The sequence below is a fragment of the Monodelphis domestica genome, chromosome 8 (assembly GCF_027887165.1).
Source record: "Monodelphis domestica isolate mMonDom1 chromosome 8, mMonDom1.pri, whole genome shotgun sequence".
NCBI lineage: Eukaryota > Metazoa > Chordata > Mammalia > Didelphimorphia > Didelphidae > Monodelphis > Monodelphis domestica.
Genome location: NC_077234.1, coordinates 17,154,708 through 17,180,295, shown reverse-complemented (window position 1 = coordinate 17,180,295; position 25,588 = coordinate 17,154,708). Strand labels below are relative to the sequence as shown.

Here is a 25,588-nt window from a genome sequence, read left to right as displayed (position 1 = left end):
AGGGGACTCTCTAAGGCTATAAATTTTTTATAAAGGGTTGATCTATATTGGTAAAGGGAATCCTCTTACTGGGAGTTCCTATTCCAATAAATCAAAAATCTCCACAAAAAAAAAAAACTGATTAAGGATTGGTTAAATGCTTACTAAGTTCCAGATGTCCGTTAGGTGCATCACCCATCTGTTGGCTCCTTTAGAATTCAGGTCAGAAGGTTATTGTTGCTCATGAATGCCATCTCAGAGAAAATTCCCTGAACTATTCCTCAAAATGTCAAAGCGCTTAATTGGCACAACCCCAGAGACAGAGCTCTGACTTGGGGTGCAGTGACTGGAGCCTTAGCCCAGGGTCCGCCATTAGAGAATCCTCATCGGGGCGACTGTCCCTATGCCTGCACGTGCTCCGCTGGCCCTGAACTATACAACATGGCACCCATGCCCACACCTTGCTCCCTAGCTGGCCCTGGGCTGCCTTTGTATAAGGGAGTAGAAAGCTCTGCCCCCGGTTCTTGGAAGTGCTCAAATGGAACTGAAGGGGCTTCATGGAAAGATCAAAATAGCCAGTCCCTACTGAAAGAAATGGTTCTTTGGCTGCTTTGAGGAGAGGCTCATAGATCCACTGAAGATCCTCCATGGACCTCCTTTGGAGAGTCAGCAGCAACAGGGCCCTAGGGCAGCTGGCTGATCCCCTCACGCCGAGGTCCACAACGATCCCTCCAAGACAAGACTGGGAAAGAGGTACAGCCAGGGAGGTCACCAGAAATCTTAAGCACATCAATCTAAATACCATAGTAAGAAGAAGGAAAGTGGGTCCATTGGAGAAGCAGGGAGAAAACAACAGTGGGAAGAGTTGGAACTGGAGGCAAGGACCCGAGTAAACATCCTAGTTGTACAAGCTACTGCCTGAATGGCATTGGGCTTGTTACTTCATTTTCCAGGTCTCGGTTTCCTCATTTGTTAAAAGAGGAAATGAACTTAGATGGCATTTAAAGCCCCTTCTGGCTCTATCTTTACGATCCCATGACGGTCCTGAATTTCTACGTCCATCTTTTAGACCATGAGCAGTTCAGAGGTCAGAGAATCACTGGTATTTTTAAGGGAACACTGCAGTCCTAGAAGGGTCAAGGGTGAAAGGTGGACTGAGTCCCACAGTACCAGAGAAGGAATATCAAGCACTGAGAGGGGCTGCCACTAAAGCATGGACAAAGGAATGGGCCAGAAAACCAGCGATTCTTCCAGACCGCAACAGTAACTCTCTCCCATTTCAAAACACAAAAAAGCGCATCTTCTTCCCTTTGCTCTCTTGTCAGAAATAAGGTTTTAAAAAAATATAAGTTCTTTGCTCTCCATTATTTAGATTGTTCTTCTGGCTCGCCTTCATTTAAAAATAACCACCTCCCTCCCATTTCTCCCAACTTCTTCTCTTTTTGAACAAGAGGCTGCTTGCTCTTCCTACTCCTGGTGCCTCGAATTCCATTTCTCTGTAGGTTTCATTATTTGTTCTGTCAGGCTTCTTCTTAACTCTCCCCCCTCTCTCTTTCCCTGGTTTAGAACAAAGAGAAAAACAAAATAACTTTCCTCTTTACTCACTATCCACTCTCTGGGGGTCCGACTCAAGCCCAAAGACAAAGCAATCTACCCTTCTGCAAACTTGTGCTGATGGGGATTGGCAGAACAAACAAGAAGGGAAAGGGATGCTTCAGCCGCAGAATTCACAGGCTGCTGGTGCCCTCCTTTGCCTACTCACTGTGCCAGGGCAACGACGACCAATGCTGGCACTAAAAGGAACCCGACTTAGCGGTGAGGTTGTCCATCTGAGCCAGGCAGGCAGGAGGGGAGGAGAATTCCCAAACTGGCATTGGCTTTGGGAAAGTACATCAAGGGTGGGCAAAGAAAGGATCTGGTGGCCACTGAGGATGTAGGGAGCTGGAGAGACAAGGGAGGGAGCTGTTGGTAGGGATGGCTAAAAACCAAGTTTTAATTTGGGAAAGAAATCTCTTCCAACATGGTGGCCTCCAACCAATGACAGCCTATTGGAGGGGCCCAATCCTGAGGGTAAAAGACAGCTGCGCAGCAAGAATGGCCTTTTCCAGCTAGAACCATGACTTTTTTGACACAGGGATCTCCCCGGAAGAAATTATGTCTATCAATCCAGATCAGCCCCTGCTTTGAAACTTAGTCTTACAGTGTTGCTGAAGATACTGAGGGCCTGCTAGGGATCACCTAAGAGACAAGTGGCCTGTCAGGGATCACCTAGCCATTGTGAACTTGGGTTCAAGGATGAAATCAGATATGAATTTTTACACAGAAGAGTAAATTATAATTATTTTGTTCCTCATCTTCTTCAATGGAGTGCCCCCAGAAACACTCTTGGAACAAGGTGCCATGATGCCATTCTTCTGTGATATTCAGTGTTCTAAGGACTTTGTGTTCATGTTCAGCCATTTTTTCAGTCACATCCCAACTCATTGTGACCCCATTTGGGGTTTTCTTGGCAGAGACACTGGATGCGCTTGGATACTTTCTTCTCTAGCTCATTTGACAGATGAGGAAACTGAGGCAAATAGGGTTAAGTGACTTGCCCAGGATCATGCAGCTGGGAAGTATTAGAAATCAGATTTGAACTTAATTCCAGGTCTAGCATTGTGCCACTCACTACCTGTCCCAAGGACTCATAAAAAGGAAATAAAAGGTATTTTTTGTAGCTGCGTAAAAACAGGAGGATGTCATCCCATCCTTGTAAACGCCCTCCGTGCAGGCAGGACACTAGAGACCACACGTGGTTAATTGATCGATTATTGTTGTTGATGTTTTGGTATTTGAAGGATTTCTGATTTGGTCCTGATGCACACTATCCATGAAGAGAGCGTGCAGCCCCTTCTGAGGTCAATGTGGGCAGGGTCCTCCCTGACCAGGGCTCAGCTTGCCCTCAGACTGCAGACACACAGACTCAGAGGAGCTGGTCCTGACGGAGGCTGTGCTCTACCCGAAGGGCTCTGAGGCCAGGGGAAGCCCTAGCAGAGGAGCCGCCAAGGAGGATGTCATGGACTGTGGCTCTTGTCCTTCCCCCTAAAAAGGTAGCAACAAGGTCTGAGCTAGGGAAGGAAGCTCCCTCTCCCTGGACAAGCTGGCACCTTCTCTACAACCTCAAGCCTTGGAGAGTTACTCAGAGCACTGAGGAGTGAAGTGACTTGCCTAAGGTCACAAAGTCAGGAGGTGTTGGAGGGAACCCACGTTCTACTGGCCCAGGTCCATGATCACCTGCCTCCTTTCTATTATGATTACTTTATTACTAAATATTATGGCCATAGTGTTGCTTTGACTGGCAAATTATTAGAAATTCTCTAATTATTCCTCATGCTTCCCTTCTGAAGTAGCCCACTAAAAAACAACCTCATCAGACTAGCCCTACCACGACCTTCTTCTGTCCTGGAATCAAAAGTGAATCTGCACGTCACACAGTTCTCTTCTGATCCTCTCCATGATTCACTGACCTGTCTGGACTGTCTTCCTTAAGAAAAAAATCAGACTGTATCACTCCCCAGCTCAAGAATCTTCCATGGCTCCCTTTTGGTTCCAGGATAAAATACTTCTCAGCTTGGCATCAAATGCCCTTTACTGCCTGGTGCATTATTACATACTTCTCTCTCTCTTCCTATGTGCAGCTGCCCAGTCAAACTGGCCTGTTTTCTGTCCCCCCAGACACAGCATTCCACTTCTTCTGTCTGACTTCATATAGGCTGTTCCCCATGACTGCCATGTCCTCTCCTCACCTCAGTTTCCTGGAATCCCTCGCTTCCACCAAGACTCAGCATATGCCTCTCCTTTCTTTAATTTATTTCTTTAATTTAGAATTAATTTAATCATACCTAATACCCTCCCTCTAAAATTCTCTCAAATGCTCATTTTTTATATGTACTCCTCCTCTAGGTAACTCTCTGAGCCTGTAAATTGCTGGGATGTTCCCCAGTGGCCTGGGTAGAAAGAGTGTCCACATCATAGTTTCTCACATCAATGAATTCCAAGAGGGTGCTGATTTACTGAGTGACTATCAGATGGTCCCTGAGAGCCCTGAAATGGCCCTGCCAGAAGATACTAAGATCAAAGCAGCTGGAGAAAACAATGGAAGCATTCAAAGGCTTTGCCTGCAGAGACCCCACATCCTGGAAATTTCAGTAAAGGAACCTCAGAGGCTACCATATGTGAATGGGCATCCCATCCACCACAGATCCAGTGAGAGTCGTCCAGCTTACACTGGAGCCAGGGGAACCCTACTCAGCCCAAAGTCCAGGCAGGCTGTTCCACCCTGGAAGAACTCTAATGGGGACAAAGTGTTTTCTTTCATCATGTCTAAATTTGTGCAACTTCCAGGGTAAATAACACTGCGGGGACTCTAAACCTGAGGAAAAAGACTATTGAACTATCAACTTCTTTTAGAAATTGCATATCAGTCAAGTCAACGTTTATTAAGCATTTACTATGTTCTGGGCAGCTAAACAGCACAGTGGATAGATAGAGCCCTAAGCCTAGAGTCAGGAAGACCTAAGCTCCAATCTAACCTCAGACACTTACTAGCTGTGTGATCCTGGACAAGTCACTTAACCCTATTTGCCTCAGTTTCTTCATCTATACAATAAGCTGGAGAAGAAAATGGCAAACCACTCCAGCATCTTTGCCAAGAAAACCTCAAATGGGAGCACAAAGAGCTTGGTATGACTGAAAATGACTGAACCAATAACATCTGTCAAGCACTACGCTAAGGGTTGGAAATCCAAAGAAAGGATCCATTCCTCGGTTCTCAAGAAGCTCCCAAGTCAGTGGGAGGAAACATATTTAAACAACTATCCTTGGACAGACAAGATATGGACGAGATAAATGAGGAGAGTCTCAGAGACAAGGCAATCACACGAAGCTTTCCTAGACCTCCTTAATCTTAGTGCTTCCCCTCAGTTTATCTCCAGTTTGTCCTATTTCTAGCTCATTTGTACATGGTAGTCTACATGGTACCTTCTTCAAGGAGCTGTAAGGTCCCAGAAGGCAGGGATTGCCTTCAGTCTTCTATCAACCTTCCAGTGCTTTGTATTTATTGTTGTCCAGTTATTTCAGCCCTATCTGGCTCTACATGAGTCCATTTGGAGTTCTCTTGGCAGAAATATTAGAGCCTTTGCCATTTCCTTCTCCACCTCATTTTATAGATGAGGAAAATGAGACCAGCAGGGTGAAGTGACTTGCCCAGGGTCACACAGAAAATGCCCAAGGCCAGATTTGAACTCAGGAAGATGAGTCTTCCTGATTCCAGGTTCAGAGCTCTATCCAGGGTACCTACTACCCAGCTGCCCCAACTTTGCATGCAGTAAGCACTTAACGAATCTTCTTGGTTATGGACTAGCTTTAAAATGCATTGGACAAGGTATCTTGTAGGAGGCAGAAGCCAGGGAGGCCAGGAGGAAGAGATGAGGAGGGAGACTATTTCAGGCATGGAGCATAGCCAGGGAAAATGCCTGAACCAAGAGATAGTGTGTCTTGGGAAATGAACAGCAAAGGGATCATAGCACTGGTTCATAGAGTTTATGGAGGGGAATAAAGGAAAGGCTAGAAAGGTAGGCAAGGACCAGGTGATCATGGATTTTACAAGTCAGACAAAGGATGCTAGAGGTAACAGGGAGTCAGTGGAATAGAATGAGGAGGAGGGGATGCTAAACCGTGTGCTTACACAGTCATTTAACATCTGAGTGAAGGCTGGACTGGAATAGGTAGAACTTGCTGGCAGTGTACAACACATACACAGGAAAATATAAAGAAGATGGGAAGTCACATAATGTGAATTCATGCCATTCCTAAATACTTGCTGACTGACCAGTGTTGGACAGCTCATGTTCATTTCTGACAGAATAGGATACAGATTTAACAGAGGACCAGACCACATTAGGAGGGCAGAGTGATAATACTACCCAAATTAATCTCCAGGATCCACAGAATATCAAGAAAATGATCAAAGTGCTATTTTATAAAATCAGAAAAATGACATTTACCTGGAGGAATGAAAGGCCAAAAATTCTCAAGGAAAATTGATGGAAAAGGTAGGAAAGAAGGGGGCTGAAGAGCACCAGTTCTCTGACTGTACTGTAAAGCAGTAATCATCAAAACTACTTATTACTGGTTAAAAATTGAAAAATTGGGGAGCAGCTGGGTAGCTCAGTGGATGGGACAGCCAGGCCCAGAGACAGAAGGTCCTGGGTTCAAATCTGACCTCAGACACTTCCCAGCTGTGTGACCCTGGGCAAGTCACTTAACCCCCATTGCCTAGCCTTTACTGCTCTTCTGCCTTAGAACCAATACTCAATATTGATTCCAAGATGGAAGGGAAGGGCTTTAAAAAAATTAAAAAGTTGATCAGTGGAATACATCAGGCACAAAAGACCCAGAAACAATTGAACATAGTAGCACAATATTTGATAAAGCCAAGGACTCTAACTAAAAAGGGTAAAGACAAACCTGTTGGGAAAACTAGAAAGCTATCTGGTAGAAATTAGGTATAGATTAACATCTCACATCATGTGAAGCTTCATATGTGTATATATATATATATATATATATATATATATGATCTGGATGTTCCATGTATTCAGGTTTCAAATCCTGTTTTAGATACCTACTGGCTGTGTTACTCTAGGCAAGTCACTTAACCATTACCTGCCTCAGTTTCTTCAACTGTAAAATGGGAATTAATCATTGTACCTACCTTCCAGAGTTGTATAGATGAAATGAGATATTTGCAAAGTGCTGAGCAAACCTGAAAGCACTATATAAATTCTAGCTAACATATTATATGATATAAAGTATATACAAAGTCATATAGTAAACAAATCAGGGGAACATGGGAAGAAATGCCTTTCACAATAATAGATAGAGAGACAAGTATTGACAAGACAAGGAATAGAGAAGACCATAGCAGGTTAAGTGGACAATACTGATAACCTAAAATTAAAATGGTGGTGAAGAAACTAATCATCAATAAAATTAGAATTAGAAGAGAAACATCTTGGGGTGGGATTGTCAGCAAATTTCTTTGACAAAGGTCTGGTAACCAAGATGTATAAAAAACTACCAATTTTTTAAGAACAAAAGTCATTCTTCAAAAGATAAATGTTCATAGGATATAAGAAGGTAGTTCTCATAAGCTGAAAGCTAAGCCAGATTGGGGGGGGGGAGTAGTCCAAATCTGCATTAATATGAGAAAAGTAAATTTAAACTCTGAGGTTCCACCTCAGATCCATCAGATTGTCAAAGATGTTTAAAATTGCAATTGTTAGAGGGGGGTGTGGAAAAAGATGTATACTAATGCATTGTTGGTGGAGCTGTGAATTGATTCAACTGTTCTCTAAAGGAATTTGGACTTATGCCCCAAAACTTATTAAACTGTGCATGCCATTTGATATCATTACTAGGTCTATATAGCTCAAAGAGATCAAAGAAAGAGACAAAGGATCCTTATAGAAAAAAATATAACAGCTCTTTTTTGAAATGTCAGCAAACTAGAAATTATGTAAATTTCCATCAACTGGAGAATGGCTGAACAAATTATGGCATATGGATGCAATGGAATATTATTATGTAATAAGAAATATTGAAAGATAAGGCTGTATGATCCAAGATAATTCTGAGGGACTTATGATAAAGAATGCTATTCACCTCCAGAGAAAGAACTGTTAAGAGTCAGAATTCAGATCAAAGCAAACTATAATACTTTATCTGGGGTTTTACTTTGGAGTTTCGGCTTTATATGATTATTCTCTTTAAAACGATCTACATGGAAACATGTTTTGCATGTTAATACATGTACAACTCAGACTGAATTGCTTGCCAGCTCTGGAAAGGGTGGGGAGGGGGAAGGAGACAATTTGGATCATATAATTTCAGAAAACACACAGAAATTTGTTTTTACTTCTAATTGGTAAAATAAAATATCTTTATAAGTTAAAAAAAAAGTAAAAGGTTTTTAAAAAGAAAGGTATGGTTGTAGAGAAACCTGGGAGGGTTTGTTTGAAAATCTCAGATGGATTAGTGACTTTAAAAATACTCTAAAAACCATCTAAGACACCAATTAATATTCTGCTTTTGCCTAGCACTAGATGCTGCTTCCAGGCACCATTTTGGTCTCAGTTGTCAGAAGGGTAAAATATAAACTCCTCTCTGGAATTTAAAGAATATTAAATTGTCTGGATCCAGTTCATCTTTCTAGACTGATTTCACATTGTGCCTCTTCACACACTTTTCCTTCCAACCAAAATGACCTTTTACATTTCCCACCTCTGTGACTTTGCAGAAGCTGTCCTTTCTCACAGAAGTGAGACTGTTCACGGATAAGCTCCAATGGTAATTCCAATAAGGGGTCTCTTCTCGTCCTTACAGGATAGAGTGGCAAATAGTTACCCTTCCAAAAATCATTATTGGTCTACTTTGTTGTTTGATTATCTTCTCACCCATCCAACCTACTGGTTGTAAACCCCATAAAGGCAGACATTGACCCCAAGTCTGGGATGAAGTAAGTGCTTAATACAAACTCACTAAAGTGATCCGAATGAATCATTTCAATGAAGAATGTGCTCTTCAAACACAAATCCTTCCCTCCATGATAGAGATGTCGCCATAGGCGACATAGACGACCTGAGGGAGCCATTTCTGACGGGTCACCCACCCAAAGAAACATCTCAGACAGAAAGAAGGACAGCACTCCCAGATGAACATTTCCCAGAGGGTTTCCTTCCTACCAAAAGGTCCACAGGAGGAGTGATTGCTCATTTGTCCTCACTTCCATCAGTTCCTTCTTGAGCTCTGGAGTAGCTGGTTCCCCCTGGCTATAATAAAAACCTTCTTTTCTTTCTATAATCTGACTCAAATAGAGTCAGGTTAAAAACACATTCTTACCAGGTGACCAAAGCAACAAGTAAAAGCAATCACAAGAAACTATAAAGTCTGCCATGGTCAAATTTTCATTTAAATTCCCCTGACTTTTCTCTGGATGCTCTATAGCAAGTCACAGCCACAAGCCACCTTTCTGTCACTGGCACAATGGGGCATTAACAAGTCAACAGGGATCCTCAGACAGAACAGGTCAATGCCATCTCTTGCTCAGGGTCCATCATCCATCCAGAGCCTGTCCAACATGGAAGTTTCCCTTCTTTGAAGGTAAGAAGTAAGAGGAGCACTGAAAAGGAAGAAAGTGCAAGAGGTGCATATTTAAGCACCTATATTGAGGCTAAAGAGGACATACACTGACTTCTTTGTGGTCCATCAGCAGTTTATAGTCAGAGTGATGGATGACACACAGTATGAATGGACCTAATTCCATCCAAATGACCTTTAATAAAACAGAATCCTTCTGTACTAGGGGAAATATCGAGAGTACATATAGTCTACAGTCAGAGACATAGGTGCAGAGTACCCCCATGTTTTGGGGGGGGCATATCCTATACGATCACATCTGTCACTGCTGTAGAGACTCAGTTTTCCTTTAAGGCTGGCCTGATAAGAATGAAAACTCTAAACTCAGGTAACCCCCTAGAATCCATTAGATTGCTATTCCTTCCTCCTGAGAAAAATGGGGGAGCACTACACTCAAATCATCAAATTCAAAATCTAGTAAAATACAAACAAGCTAGAAATTAGAATGAATTTGAGCACACAGTAGAAGACACAGCAGAATCATTTTCTACTTTGTTCCCTTCCAGTCTGTCACTATTGTTTCAGACTAAAAGAAGGGACCCCTGGGGAACAGTGGCAGAAACAGAGCAATATAATTTCTGACACTTTAGTGAGGCAAACAGGAGGAAGACCCTAATGGTAAAAATCATATTAATGAGAGCTGTGACAATGATTCACATTGCTATCGTACTTTATATTTACCAACACACTTTATATTTGTGTGCAAAAGCAATCACAAGCATTTATTAAGCAATTACTATGTGTCAGGCATTGTGCCAAGTGCTAGGGCTACAAAGAAAGAATTTTTAAAAAGTCCCTGCTCTCAAGGGGTTCACATTCACTTGGAAACAACCCAAACAGAGAAAAGTAACAAAATATATACAAAGTAATTTCTATGGGGAAGAAGACTAGGGGCAGGGATGAAAGGGAATCAGAGTGGTCCTTGGATAGGAAGTGATATTGGGTCCTGGAAATAAGACTAGGTACTCAGTAAGGAAGAGATGAAATAAGGGCTCATTCCAGGGATAGGAGATAGTCTGGACACTGCACCCTTAGGATATCCATGTCATGCACCCTACAACTGAACTGAGCTTTATGTATTATTTCCACTAATTAGGAAAAAGTACTGTCTCGTCTTTATTCTTTGTATCCCTCACCCTTGGCATTTCTTGGCACATAGTAAGCACATAATTCATGCTTTTTTATTGATTCACATCAGGATGACAACTTCTTTTCCTCCTCCCAATCCTTTTATCCTTCATTCCTTGGTGGTCCTTTTCAGTGTATTCTCTAATTTGCCTTGCTTAGCCTCATGTGAGCAAAGATACTTTCGAATCTTCAATCTCCTCAGTACAACTTACCTTGAGTCCCTATAACTTACCTTCTGCAATTCCAGAAGAGGCTTTCTGGGGCACGATGCTACCGAGGCCAGATACATGAAATTGTACTCTCTCTTCAAGGGCGGTCAATATGGGGGCTGACCCTGTAGACCTTTAATCATGCCTTACTTGCACAGTTGCTTTACCTTAAAGGTAATTAGCTCTTAATTAAAGGTAATTAATTTCCCCAGCTATGGGGAAAGTGAGAAAACAATCCTTTTGGTTCTTCTTTTGCCTGCCTCCCTAGTGCCAACATGTTTGGTGGGGATTCAACCCTTCTTCAGAACGCAATCCTGGGAAATTCATCTCAGCCTCCTGCTAGAAAAGCCCCAACAAAGAGTGAAGGGTGTAGAGTTGTTTCTAGGGACCTGAGATGAGATGAGAGAGACTGAGGTGTCAGCATTGCTGAGTTAGGTTCTGATGGAGATACAAGCTTCAATAAATTACCCTCCTGGAGTTTACAGAAAAGTAGGGAGCTACATCACAAATACCCTGATGCCTTCATTATGTATTGGTCATGTCATCCACTCTCGACTTTTAAAAAGAGAGGGGAAGGGGGAATCTGGGTGACTCAGTGGATTGAGAGCCAGGCCTAGAGATGGGATGTCCTAGGTTCAAATCTGGACTCAGCTACTTTCTAGCTGTGTGACCCTGGACAAGTCACTTGACCCCAATTGCCTAGCCCTTAAAACTCTTCTGCCTTGGAACCAACACACAGTATTGATTCTAAGACAGAAGGTAAGGGCTTTAAAAAAGAGAGAGTAGAAATTGGCCTTCTTTTAGCATCATTTCTCTGGGAAATATATATATGTATATATTTGTGTGTATGCATGTATATAAAATTGACTCTCCCCTTTTTTTACCAGCATAGACATTCTACCAGTTTGGGTTTTCTTGGACTCTTTTGTTTGTTTGTTTGTTTGTTTTCACAACAAACAAGAGCAATCAGGGAAGTATAGACTAGGACATGAGGGAGATGTGGGAATACCCCAAAAGTAAGGAAAAGAAGTGAGGTGGCATCCACAAAGTGTAAGAATCATTGACTTGGATCAAAACTTTCATATCCTGATAATCACAGTCTTATAGACACTGAAAATTAAAATTATTGCATTTATGAATAGTATTCTACCCTTCATATTTTATGCCTCAGAAAACATGTTAGACAACTCTGAGGTATCACCTCACACCTAGCAGATTAGCTAACCTGACAGCAAAGGAAAGTAATGAATGCTGGAGGGGATGTGGCCAAGTTGGGACATTAATTCATTGCTGGTGGAGTTGTGAACTGATCCAACCATTCTGGAGGGCAATTTGGAACTATGCCCAAAGGGTGATAAGAGACTGTCTGCCCTTTGATCCAGCCATAGCATTGCTGGGTTTTGACTTGTACAAAAATACTCATAGCTGTGCTCTTTGTGGTGGCAAAAAATGGAAAATGAGGGGATGTCCTTCAACTAAGGAATGACTGAACAAATTATGGTATATGATGGTGATGGAATATTATTGTGCTCAAAGGAATAATGAACTGGAGGGATTCCATGGAGACTGGAATGATGCAGAGTGAAAGGAACAGAACCAGGAGACCCTTATACACAGAGACAGATACACTATGGGACAATCAAATGTAATAGACTTTTCTAGTAGCAGTAACTGAGAAAGAACGCTATCCACATCCAGAGAAAGAACTGTGGGAACAGAAACGCAGAAGAAAGGCATATAATTGACTACATGATTCAGTGGATAAATGATTGGAGTTTTGGAGTTAGAAGAACACTATTACAAATATAAATAATTTTGAAATAGGTTTTGAACAACGATCCTTGTTTAACCCAGTGGAATTGCTTGTCGGTTCCAGGAGAGGGGGAGGAAAGAGGGGTGGGGAAAATCGTAAATCATTTAACCATGGGAAAATATTCTAAATAAAATTTTTAAAATTACAAAAAATAAAATGGGTATTAATCTGGGAAAAAAAGAAAAGAAAACATGTTAGATCATTTGGAAGTGAACGAAGTAATTTTTTATCAAGAAGGAAAACCTATATTTGTTTCTCTTTTAACTTTACTAATAAGAAAACCCTTCAAAACTTTCTGCCTGGGCAAAGTCAGGAGGGGAGTAAGAAGAGATGTCAGAGCTTCAACTAGTTTAGGTCTACCTGGGCTTTGTCTTGGAGTTCCAATATACAGGGAGGCAAATGCCTTCTCCATGGCAGTCCCCCAGCCAGCCATGTCTTTCTCAGCCCATCTACCATTTACTACAAAATACCACAAGTATGCCACTTTTATCTCATTATGCTATTCACCAACTGTAGCTTGATACTCCTTTGCCTTCTCCCAGGGATTCCTGGTAGAACTTAAACCAATGCAAGTGTTGAGGAAATGGATGTCTTCTGCACCACCACCCCTCTGCCAATCTGACCATTTGATTTGGGTGTCAGAATTCTTTGTTGGGGGTGGGAGAGTATAAATAAGGTATGGGTGACACAATGGATAGAGTACCTACCAGGCTTGGAGTCAGGAAGACCTGAGTTCAAATCCAGCCTTAGAAACTTACCAAGTATGTGACTATGAGCACTTAACTCTGTTTGCCTCAGTTTCATCATCTGCAAAATGAGCTGGAGGAGGCAATGGCAAACCACTCATTTGCCAAGAAAACACCAAACAGGGTCACAAAGAATCAAACAAGATTTAAATGACTCAACCACAAAGGTAGGAATCACAGAATCTCAATGTTAGGAGAGGGACCTCAGTGACAATCTAATCCAGCCAATATAAAAGTGAATGAATGAATAATGAATAAGAGAAAGGAAAGAAGGAAGGAAGGAAGGAAGGAAGGAAGGAAGGAAGGAAGGAAGGAAGGAAGGAAGGAAGGAAGGAAGGAAGGAAGGAAGGAAGGAAGGAAGGAAGGAAGGAAGGAAGGAAGGAAGGAAGGAAGGAAGGAAGAATCCCTTCTAGAGCATACCCAACAAGAGCTCATTCAGATTTGCTTGAAGACCACCAGTGAAGGAGAGCTCCCTCCTCCTCATAAAGGAGTCCATTCCACTTTTGGAAAGTTCTAATTGTTATGATTTTTTTCCTTAAAAGGAGCAGTATTTAGGTCCCTCTAACTTTTCTGCAATATACTTTATTCTAACAATGAGATTTTAGTTGTTGTTTCACACTGCTTTAAGAACTAGTGACCAAATTCTGGGTACATTAGATGACTAGTGGTTCTCAAGCTTTTTGATCTTGGAATCCTTTTATGCTCAGAACTCTTCCTAGGACATTTTGTTTATATGGGTTATATCTATTGATATTTACCATTTCAAAAATGAAAACATCTTAGTATTATTATGAACATAGTTTGGTTTTGAAGTCCCTTTGAAAGGGTTCCAGAGACTCCAGGGGTCTCCAGACTCCAGCTTTGAGAACCACCTTTTATTTCTCTTGTCATCTCTCTCCCCTTGCCCAAATGTGGGGAGTGGGAATAAAACCATGGCTCAGCAAGGAAATGATCCAGAAAAGTTTTGTTTAGAGTTACCCTTTTGATTCACAAAGCAAAAGTTTTATTCCATTCAATCCTTTTGAAATGTTTCAAATCTATTATAAAAATCCTATAGAAGGAAGAGCCTTGTGAGGCATCAAATTCAAACTGAATTGGGGGGAAGTTCATGAAATTGGTATACTATAGAGACAGCTAGGTAACAGTGGGGAGAGCACCAGGCCTGGAAATGGGAGGACCTGGATTCAAATCTGATCCCAGATACTTAGCTGTATGATTCTGGGCAAGTCACTTACCCCAATTGCCTAGCCTTTGTCATTCTTCTGTCTTTGAATTGATACTAAGGTAAAGGTTTAAAAAAAAAAACTTCATCTGGAAATCTGGCCCATGTTTTGATTTTTTATGATAAGAGGGGTCTGCCTCTAGATAAGACAGGCATGTCCAATAATCAATAGAATCCTTTTCAGATCATCAATATGAGCTCCAAAATAGATCAGAGTCCCCAAAAAGTGTTTCTGTGAACCTGTCTGTTGACGTGGATCTCTGACACCCCTGGTAAGCAGATCCAAATATGTTCTCCCTGAAAAGTGTCACTACCATGACCTAAAGGAGCACTTTTTGATTTTCAAAGTGACCTTAGAACCCTCCAGTGGGACAAAAACAGCCCCAGAGTGGTTCAATGTATTTTCCAAGGGTCTCCCGACAGTGGCAGAGTCATGGATGGAACCCCAGGCTCCTGAATTTCTACTACGCCGTACTCTTTCCCCATCCACAAAACAAAGACTTACCCCTCACATTTTGCTGACACTGGCTCCAAAATAGACTCATTTTCTGGAATGGTCCGAGAGTGAATCGGAAACATTCCTCCTATGATGAGTGAGTGGTTTGTGGACTCCACATAACCGTGTAAGTCAAACTTCCCCAGCAATCGACAAGTTGGTTCTTCTTCCTCGCCATAGATCACAAAGGTGAGCAGGAGGAAAACCAGCAAAGCGGAAATCATAGCCTTTTGGGTGGAGACCATTTTTATAAAGATCCACTTGGAGGCAAAACAGCCCAAACCTGGGTGAGCTCTTATGAGTGCCTTTGACAGCAAGTTGTAGTCATTAGCCTGTGGAAGTGTGTACGTGTGTGATTTCCCTCAAGGATTGATTTGCTGCTGCTTTTGTCGCTCTGCTTAATTGGTGAGCCTCAATCAATCAGAAAACCTGGAACTCACCTGAAGCAGGTGGAGCTGGAGGAAGAAGCGAGGGAAAGGGCCTGGCAAAACACACTTCAGATCTAGGTCAACAATAATGGCTCTGGATCAATATTGTCCACAGCAAAAGGGAGAAAGTATTCATTCCATAAGCATTTAAGTAAACCACCTACTATGGGCCAACCCTAGTGTAAGCGATGGGGATATAAAGACAAACCGAGGTGTTTTCTACCCCATTATAGAAGGGGGGTCCTGTGAGGGCAGGATGTTTTCTTCCTTCTTTGTAGACCTTGCATACAGCGGAGTGCTTAGGCAGAAGAGATGTTTAATAAATACTTGCTTGCCTGATGGAAGGTGCTTTCATTCCCCCGGGGGATGTACCCAGAGAAAAGTCAGTACAACAAAGTCATATGCAGGTGACAGATAACAACTGAAGGAACCCTAGAGGAGGGGCTGAACCTTGATGAAAGCCCGGGGTTCAGAGTCAGAGGGGAGGAGGGAATGTTTTCCAGACATAGAGGAGAGCTTTACAAATGCCTGGAGAGGGGAAATTGGGATGCTCCACACAGGGATCAGCAAATAGATCAATTTGCTGGAAGGTAGAGGGTGTAGAAAGGGGAAGGGAGGCATTGATCCATCCAGGAGAGGCAAGGCATACCTGCAAAGAGATTTCTTACTCTGTGAATTATGATATTCATTTCCTAGAGCTCTTTCTGTTCCACCCATTCAAGGCCACCATTTTGTACCCTATGATACAGCTCTCAGGGCAAAAAGGGGCAGCTTCCCCACCTCCTTTTGCTTGCAAGTTCACAGGCTCAGCTGTTGTGAATGGGTAGAATCATAGAATCATAGAGGCAGATTGCAAATTGGGTATATGAGATCATCTCATCCAATTCTCCTTTTTATAGAGGAGGAAAGAGAGATTAAGCAACATGTCCCAGGTCATACAGGGAGTGAGTGGCAGAGAGGGATGAAAAGGAAGGAAAATCCCTTCATTGGATGTTTCATCTTCTCTAGACATTCACTTTATGTAAGAGACACAGCCTAGTGAATTGGCTGAATTCCAAACTCAGATACATACTAGGTATGTGACCAGAGGCAAACCACTTAACTTCTATTGGCCTCAGTTTCCCCATCTATAATATGGGGATAATAAGAGCCCCCACATCACAGGGTCATTGTAAAGATCTGATGAGATAACGTCGGTACCTTAAACCCCTAGGTAAATGCCAGTTCTAATTCATGGCCCCTTCTTCCTCCTCTCCTGCCCATCACAGGCCCAATAGCTCTGCAGCTTCCTGCCCTCAAGGCAACTCTAGTAGAGCAGATCATTTGGGAGCCTGACCTAACTTTATCCCTATTGCTCACATTACATCAGCCCACGTTTCCTTCCAGGCATTCCTTTCTGTCATACCCTTTTAGTCAGAGAATCCTAGTAAGGTAGACCTAGAAGGGACGCTCTTTGGAGGTCATTTAGTTCATCCACCTCTTTTTACAGAGGAGAACACCAAAAAACCCAGAATGGCTGAGGGAGGGAGGGAGGGAGTGAAGGAAGGAAGGAAGGAAGGAAGGAAGGAAGGAAGGAAGGAAGGAAGGAAGGAAGGAAGGAAGGAAGGAAGGAAGGAAGGAAGGAAGGAAGGAAGGAAGGAAGGAAGGAAGGAGGGAAGGAGGGAAGGAGGGAAGGAAGGAAGGAAGGAAGGAAGGAAGGAAGGAAGGAAGGAAGGAAGGAAGGAAGGAAGGAAGGAAGGTGCCTTTTTTTAATTAATTGATTCTATTTTTACAAGCATCTGTTATCTCTCCCTCCCACTGTTCCCCCAATTTAATAGTCTTTCAAATTAAATAACAAATAATAAGTCTTTCCAAAATATGAACATTATTTCCTGGCCCATCCTCATCTCTGCACCCATCATGAGCATGCAACTTTGAAGATGGATGTTGACAATGAATTATTAAAAAAAAAAGTTCAATTCCCATAGGATATAGGACCAGCTGCTCCACTAAACAAATTGCAGGGTTTGATTCCTTCCCAACTTGCTGGCAACTCACTAAGAACAAGTATGTTTCATACTTAACAGTCTGCGATCTCTCTTCTGAGCTATAAAACCAAATAGTTTTTTAAAAGATTGAGGGTGCTTTTTTTCTTTCCTTTCTTTTTTTGATCCTTTGTTACAAGAGATAGTTACTTGAGGAGAGGAGGGGAGGAGATATATTTGGAAATGAAGGTGATATGAAAATATCACATTTTTAAGTTTTAAATTTAAATTTTAAAATTAATTTAAACTTTTAAAATAATGATAATATTGAGAATAATTATATTTTATAACACTCTTATTAGATTAATCAAAATAGCAACACTACTATTATAATAATTTAAATATATATCTTTAAATGCCAAAAAAAAAGAAAAAAGGTTGGAGGTATCTGAGTGTTACAGTGGATAGAGAGACAGACCTGGGGTCAGGAGGATCTGGGTTCAAATGTGACCTCAGATACTTCCTAGCTCTGTGACTCTAGGGAAGTCACTTAAGCCCTATTTATTGCCTAGCCCTTACTCTTCTGTATTAAAGTTGTTACTAGGACAGAAAGTAAGGGCTTTTAAAAAAATTTAAAGGCTGGAAGGCAAGGAAAGAGAACAGGGAAGAAGAAAGTCTGCACTTGGCTGTGTTCTGATGCATTCTCCCAAGGACCACCTCCCAGGCACTCCAGGAATTGCTTTCTCTGCCTTCAATGGTGTGTCATCAAAAACAATTTCTTAGACCCTATGGGACTTGTTGCCCAAGACTACTACTGGAGGATGGAATCATGGTCCCTAGTTCTGCTCTGTCATCAGTCCCCTGGGCAGTATACAGGTTTTTAAAAGCCAGTTAGACTTCATCCCTGCTCCTCTAGCTGCTAACAGCAGGGCTAAGGGGATGGCAGTCAGCCTCTGGTGTCCAACTAATCTGTGATTCTCAGACCCCAACCGTTTTTTGCCAGGGCACATTGCTTCCACCTGTCTGTTCCCAAAGGTGCCAAGCAAACAGCTAATGTAGGAAAGTAAATGGTTTACAGGAGCTCAGAGGCTCTCTTGACTTTTTGAGCTGAAGGAAACTTTGGAAAATGTGAAACTGGCTTCAAGTATTTCAAAAGTTTTCATTTTTAAAAGAGATATCCAAAACATAACTGTATGCCAAGAATAGGAAATTATGTCTATTTAGACAATCAGAATTTAATCCTACTGGTGGGCATTTATATAGCGTGTATGTATTTTATTTATTTATATACACACACACATACACATATGGCTTGCTCTTTACAAATATTATCTCAGTTTATTCTCACAACCACCCCTGTTGAGAGATGCTAGGATCATCTCCATTTTACTCTTGAGGAAACTGAGCCACAGAAATTGACTAGTCCAAAATCATACAGATAGCAAATATCTGAGGACAGATTTGAACTCAGGACCACTGACCTATCCAGTAAGTCATTTAGACTCCTATCAGGTTTGATTCCATTTTTACTGCAGAGGGCAGCACCAAGATTAATGGACAGAACCTGTAACATGAACATTTCAGGCTTAATATAAGGAAAAACTGCTAACAAGGAGATTTATCCAAAGAGGAACTGCCTCCCTGGCTTCCTCCTTGGTGGACGTATTCAAGAGGAGTCTGGATCCCACACCAGGAGAAGGGAAAGAGAGAAAATGGATTTTGGTTCATTAAAACAATAACATTATATTAAAGGCATTTAGAGAAGAGGGCTACCCTCAGAAATATCCCAGTTCAAGTCCTGCCTCTAACACCAGCAGGTGGGAGTCCCAGCTCAAGGACAATCTCTCGGTGTCCCAGGCAGTTTTCTAAGAGTATAAAATGCTGAGCCATTGGTGGAGAAACTTGGGCCAGCCCCCCAAAAAAATGTAAAAAGTACCTACTGGTAAGCCCAGACGTAGGAGCTTGTCATACCCAAGATGAGAAATGGCACAGTCCTTGTCCAAGAAAAAATAGAGAGCTACCATTTCCACAGTAGTTTAAGATTGCAAAATGCTTTCCATATGTTAACACACTTGGTCTTTAAAGTAATCTTGTGCTAGACATGCTATTATCACCCTCATTTTACAGATGAGGAAACTGAAGCACAAGGCAGGTAAGAGACTTGCCCAGGGTCATACAGTCAGTAAGTGTCTGCTGCTGCATGATGAACTCAGGTCTCCCTGATTCCAGATCCACCTTGCAGGGGAAGATAAAGCAAATACCCATGTAATTACAATGTACCATAAGGCAAATGTAGAGAAGAGGGCCAATCAAAATAATGGGAAAATTAGAGAAGGCTCAGATCACTTCCTCGTGGGGGAGAATCGGGAAGACTTCATGGAGGAGGGGATGTTTGTTTCCATTTCCACCAGAGTCCAGTCTCAAGAACCTAGACTTGAGGAGAAAGAAGCATCTGATGGACTTTGTCATCCATTGTGAGAGGCTCTAATTTGCCTCTTCCTGCCTGGATGCCGGCTGGTCATCCTGCTGCCCTCCTCTGAGGATGCTGGCACTGCTCCATACAATCCTGCAGACTTGTCCTGACTTGTCCCTCCTTCCAGGCAGGTGGAACACCTGTATCTTCTCCTGACAAGGGACAAAACAAGCCTGGAGTGTCGCCCTAATAGGTGCTAATGATTTCAGAGGTGTTCTAAGCATGTTCCTGGAAAAACTGGTCCTCCTTAACAGCCTAAGCAAGAGGTCCTGCCCAGGATTGGCGAGCCAGGAAGGGCCAGGACAGTCCTAGAGCTCCCTGCTGGAAGAGAAGCTTTGGGGCAGGGGCAGCTCCCCGACAATGCAGCTTTTCGGGGATCCCTGCTTTCCCTGGGCTGTAGAATCACTGGCATCTCTGAGAATTGCCTCAGCTGCCCCCTGTTTTGTGGATCCTGGGCAGGCCATCAATCCACCTGCATCCTTTTAAATAGACTCTCTAAATGTAAATACGGCACAGCATGGAACCCATTTTCAATGCATTTTCTGGCCACATGAAATAGAGATCAATTCTGACTCGTGGCTCCGATCCATTTTTTGTGTTACCTGTAATTCAGTTTTGCGAGATTGCTAATTCCATCTGGAACTCGTTTCCTCTTTCGCTAGCACTGACTGAGAAACAGAGAGGCGTAAAAAGGCGTCAGATTTTACCCAGCCTGAGCTTAGATTTCTGAGAGGGCTTGCTAGTGGACGAAAAATCTGCTCTCTAGTTTGGTCAGGCATGCCAGTTATCAAAGCTTTCAGAGTGAGCAGGGCATCATGGGAAACTCACAGAGCTTGGCATCAGAGACCTTTCAATCCCAGCTGCATTGACCGTCTGTGATACCTCCGTTGAGTCACTTCATCTCTCAAAGTCTCATTTCTTTGTCCCCAAAGTGGTCATTTACAAGGCTGTTGTGAGGACCCACTAGACGATGTGTGTCGAATTATCTTTCTAAGGTCTCTTTCTGCTCAAAAGCCAAAGCACTGAAATAGACTCATTCCTATTTCTGATGTTGTGGAAGCGTGATGGAGAAAAATCAGACTGGCTATGGAGCCTGGAAGAGCATCCTTGAGTTTTCCCAGCTGGGTTAATATCTCTCTGAGCCTCAATTTCCTCGACTGTAAAATGGAGCTGAAATGTTGCTGCTGTTGTTGTTGTTCAGTCACATCTGGCTCTGTGGACCATATAATCCAAGGGGTTTTCTTGGCAAAGATACTGGAGTGGTTTGCCATTTCCTTCTCCAGTGTATTAAGGCAAACAAGTCAAGAGAATTGCCCAGGGTCACAAAGCTCATAAGTATCTGAATCTGGATTTGAACTCAGCTCTTCCTGACTACAGGACCAGGGCTCTAATTACTGAACCACCTACCTGCCTCTACAATGGAGATGATACCTATAGCATCTACCTTACAGGGTTGTTGAGAGGCTCAGATGAAGAAATAAATATAAAACCTTTTGCAAACTTGAAGCATTATGTAAAGGTAAGTTGTTATTCTTGTTCTTTGTATTATTATTATCAGTAAGTCTGTCTACAACTATCCAAGTCGTTCCCTGCACAACCAGTCCACAACCTGTCTATCCCATATGACCTGTGTGATCCTGGGCAATTCACTTCCCTCTCTGAACCTCAGTTTCCTCCTCTATAAAAATGAGAGGGTTAGACTAGAAGGACTCCAAGGTCCCATCCAGGTACCAATCTTAGGATTCCTTCCAGCAGGGGAGAATCTCTCTAAACTTGTGCCATCCTGGAAAAGCCTTCAAGAACCCAGGAAGAGTTGCCTCTACCCTAGAATGAGGTGCCAGAGACAGATTTTGTTAGAAGCAAAGCTCAAATCACCGTGGAAATGGGAGTTATTTCAGGAAGTTTTCAGGGAGGGAGGGGGTTCCACACACTCAGGTTGTTTGTCCTCTCACCTACTGCTGGCATAATGTAAATAACTTCTCCCCAAGTAAACTGAGGCAGCTGAAAGTGACCCGCTTCTGCTATTCCATTCCATTTTCTATTGAGAAGCAATTTGGTGGCCAGGATGAATCTAGGGCCAGGAATACCTGGCCTTAGACACAGGATGAGTGACCCTGGACAAGTTCCTTAACCTCTGTCTGACTCAGTTCCCTCATCCCAAAAACAGGATTAATATCCCCTGTTGTGAAGCTTGAATGAGATACTATTTGTAAATAATGCCTGGCACATCATAGGGTCTTAGTAAATGCTTGTATCTGACAAGTCCATAAGGACATTTTGGGCCCATTGAGGCAAAAGCAGCCAGAAAAGACATATTTGCAGATTTGCCTCAGACCCTAGCAAGGACCTCGTAGGTCTACAAATCACAGTCTAAGAACACCTGGCTTTCTTAATTGGCTCAGAACATCCTGATCAGCTAACTTACTACCACAAAACCTTGAGCTCTGTCTCTGGGACAAGAGGCCTTTATGCATCTGCCCAGCCATAGCCTGGTACCTTTATACTGCTAAAAAAATCCTTATGTCAGCAGTGACAGAACAAAAGGAGCTTTGAAGATTACCATTGGATGAAGAACACTCCTAACTGCAGCTGGACGCTCTAATTGGCACCGAGGATGGTTGCTCTTGATATGTTATTTTCCTTTGATCATAGAGTGTAGAAACTGTACAAATATTGGACCTGAGTGCTCAATAAAATGGAATCTAGGATCCCATTCATGGCCCCCTTGACCCTGTCAACTTCTCATCCACGCAGGACTTTTCTCTCTCTTCTCCCTTCTTCCCCAGAGTCGGTCTCCGAAGAGAACCAGCCCCTATCATGTCCTTTCTGCCTTCTCTGTCCACTACTCCAGCTGCCTTGTTAAGTTGAATTAACCATCCCCCCAAAATTCCATCCATCTGTCACCCTTCCAGCCCACCAGTGATCGTTGTTAACTATTCGTCAAGATGCAAAACTGATTACCAAGAATCTGTGTTCTCTTAAGGGAGAGGAGAAGACTAAGGCAGAAAGTAACCAAAGGAATCAGTGAACACCTTGCAAGCTTCGTATTGCATCAGATTTCAATTGAGTCATTCCTTATCAAAGATAACTATTGGTAGACTTCTCTAGCCTTGTGATTGTGTCCTCTGACAGCTTATTGTGAAGGGATTTTATAGACTTTTATTCTAGACAATCATATTTAATTCTAAAATAATCAGAGCTCAATGTCACTTTAGAGAGGTGTTGGGGAATAAAAATAATAAGAGCCCCAAGGAAGGGCTCTCTAGTGAGGGATTCATTCAAGATTCCATGAGAGTTTGTTTAAGAGAACTTAAGGAAAACCATGGAGTTCCCTTTGAAAAGGAAGGGATTTCCTCATAAATTCTGCCTCTGAGGTTGCACTGGCCATTCACTACAAAAACAATTCCATGTAATAACAGAATGGAGTTTAGAGTTCTCTTAAGATTTACAAAGCACTTAAATGCAAGATAGAATCTGATCCTTACAATAACCTAATAGAATAGTTATTGCTGGTGGTATTCATAGCAATTGCGTGATTTGCCCGTGTTCACTCTGTTATTAAAGGAATGGAATAAGCATTTACTAGATTCCTACTGTATGCTAGACACTGTACTAAATACTTTATAAATATGACCTCATTTGATACTCACAAGAATCCTGGGAGGTAGTAGATATTATTGTTCTCTTTTTACAGATGGGGAAAGTAAGGCACACGGTTTCCTTTTATTGATTTGCCCAAGATCACACAACTGGAAAGTGTCAGATCTGAACTTAGTTCTTCTTCACTCCAAGCCCAGATGTCTATCCACTTTCCCACCTAGCTACCTCTGAACATCAGAAGTGAATTCAAATCCCAGTATCTCCACCTAAGTCTTGTGTCCTTTCCACCACACTGTATTAACTTTCTAAAACTTCAGATTTTTTATATATAGCTGCTCGTGTGTCAACCAGATATACACCAACCATGACCCAACACATATGATGAAAAGACTTTCTATCGCCACTTTATGAATTCACTACTGAGCTTTGAAATCACATTTCCTATTAAGCTGCTGCTACTGGCTTTAAAGTTTAATTTCATGGATCATTGCCCTTGGCAAGGGGATAATAAGTGGAAGGCAACTTTGGAGAAGTTTGAGAAATAGAAATGGGTGTTGGTCCTCCAACTCCAAAGCAAGACCTTAAAACCAACTTTAAAAATAGTGAAAACTGATTTGTGCACATTGATGGATTCAAACTATAGAGAGATATCACCTTTTGGAAATGCAGAAATCAAAGGTTATGCGAGCAGAGAGAGGAAAAAGGTGTTGGTGCTTTCATGAAGGGAAATGGATTTTCCATAAAAAGGGAAATTGGAAATTTAGCTGAAGAAAGCATAGAAAGCCTAAGAAAGCGGAATCCATTTTTAATAACCACAAACATCTCAAAATTCCTACGTTGTAACTGACTACTTCCATGTAAATATCTGTAGTAGTGTTCAGGAAAGAAGGACATATGATTATTAGTTTAGTGTTTTATTGATGTTGTTGATACTTATAAAAATCAAATGTTTTGTATATGCTATATTTGCAAATATCAACTAATTAGGGGCCAGCATATAACAGAGAGGTGCTGTGCAAAGATGATCTGCTATTTAAAGACCACCATGTCTAGGAAGGTATGAATATTATGCCTATGTTGATCTTAGACTCACACTACCATTTTATATGGAACTTCAAGGAACCTTAAAAGGCATATCAGAGCCAGTTTGAACTAGCTCACTAAAACAAATTGTTCCATTTTTATTTTAGTTTTAGTTTTTTATTTCACCTAGGAAATCAACAAACACCACAAATCCAAGCTTGATTTATTGTTTTCCTGATTTCTTAGTGACACTAGGTCCTGTGGATCTAGTCATCTAAAATTCTACATGGGAAGTCATCCCAGAAATGATATTCTCGATAATATTCTAAAGAGTCAATGGGAAAAATTGTTGGAGAGGGAAACAAGGAGAATTGTCTCAAGAGACTAATATTGAGGTACAGAGGGAAGTCTTTGCTGAAGGAAGTGATGGGGACACGCGGTCCATCTCAAAGGTATTGAGGAACACAGTTCCCAAAGGTCCACTACATAGGGAAGGAGCCCAACCTTAAATTGCTCAACTCCATGCCATATGAAAGTGACGAGGAGATGACTCAGTGAGGATCACAAAAGCCATATTAAAATAGTTGAAAAAGAAGAGAGATTAGAATTGGTACTATTGGTACTATTTGGTACCTAAAGATCAGCTGAACCAGGAATTAACAAAACTAGTTAAGAAGTTAATTCAGCATTAATATGGTTAGGGGCTGCCTCAGGACATCATGGACTCCTCATCAATGAATTTCTTCAGTCAGAGACTGGATGACCATTTGTGGGGCTGGGTGTTTTATTTTAATATATTGTATTTTTTCCAATTACATGTAGTAATATTTTAACAATTTCTTTTACATTTTGGATTCCAAATTCTCTCCTTCCCCTTCTTCATCATTAGGAAGGCAATCAATTTCATATATGTTTTATATATATGTAATATATATGTAATCATGCAAAAACATGCTTCTGTATGGAAGAAAGAAAGAAAGAAAGAAAGAAAGAAAGAAAGAAAGAAAGAAAGAAAGAAAGAAACAAAGAAAGAAACAAAGAAAGAAGGAAACAAAGAAAGAAGGAAACAAAGAAAGATTTTAAAGTATGCTTCAATCTGTATTCAGCCTCCATCAGTTCTTTCTCTGGAGATGGATAGCATTTTTCAATATGAACCCTTCAGAATAGTCTTAGATCATTATATAGCTGTTATTCATAATTGATAGCCATGTATTATTCCTGGTACTGTGTACAATGCTCCCCTGGTTCTGCTTATCTTCACTTTGCA

The 25,588-nt window shown here is 41.8% G+C and overlaps 1 protein-coding gene across 2 annotated transcripts in view; it reads right to left on the bottom strand.

Moving 5' to 3' along the window:
- VN2R653 (vomeronasal 2 receptor 653) overlaps positions 1-25,588 on the bottom strand; it is a 46,904-nt gene that overhangs the window by 11,901 nt on the left and 9,415 nt on the right. The window contains exon 1 of one of the 2 annotated variants that reach the window (XM_056806798.1): positions 14,843-15,506. The exons of the other annotated variant lie outside the window; for it this stretch is intronic. Within the exon in view, the coding sequence (XP_056662776.1) occupies positions 14,843-15,078 (236 nt within the window). The 5' untranslated portion in view covers positions 15,079-15,506. Of the gene's footprint in view, positions 1-14,842; positions 15,507-25,588 lie in introns of those variants that run through there. 2 annotated transcript variants of the gene reach the window in all.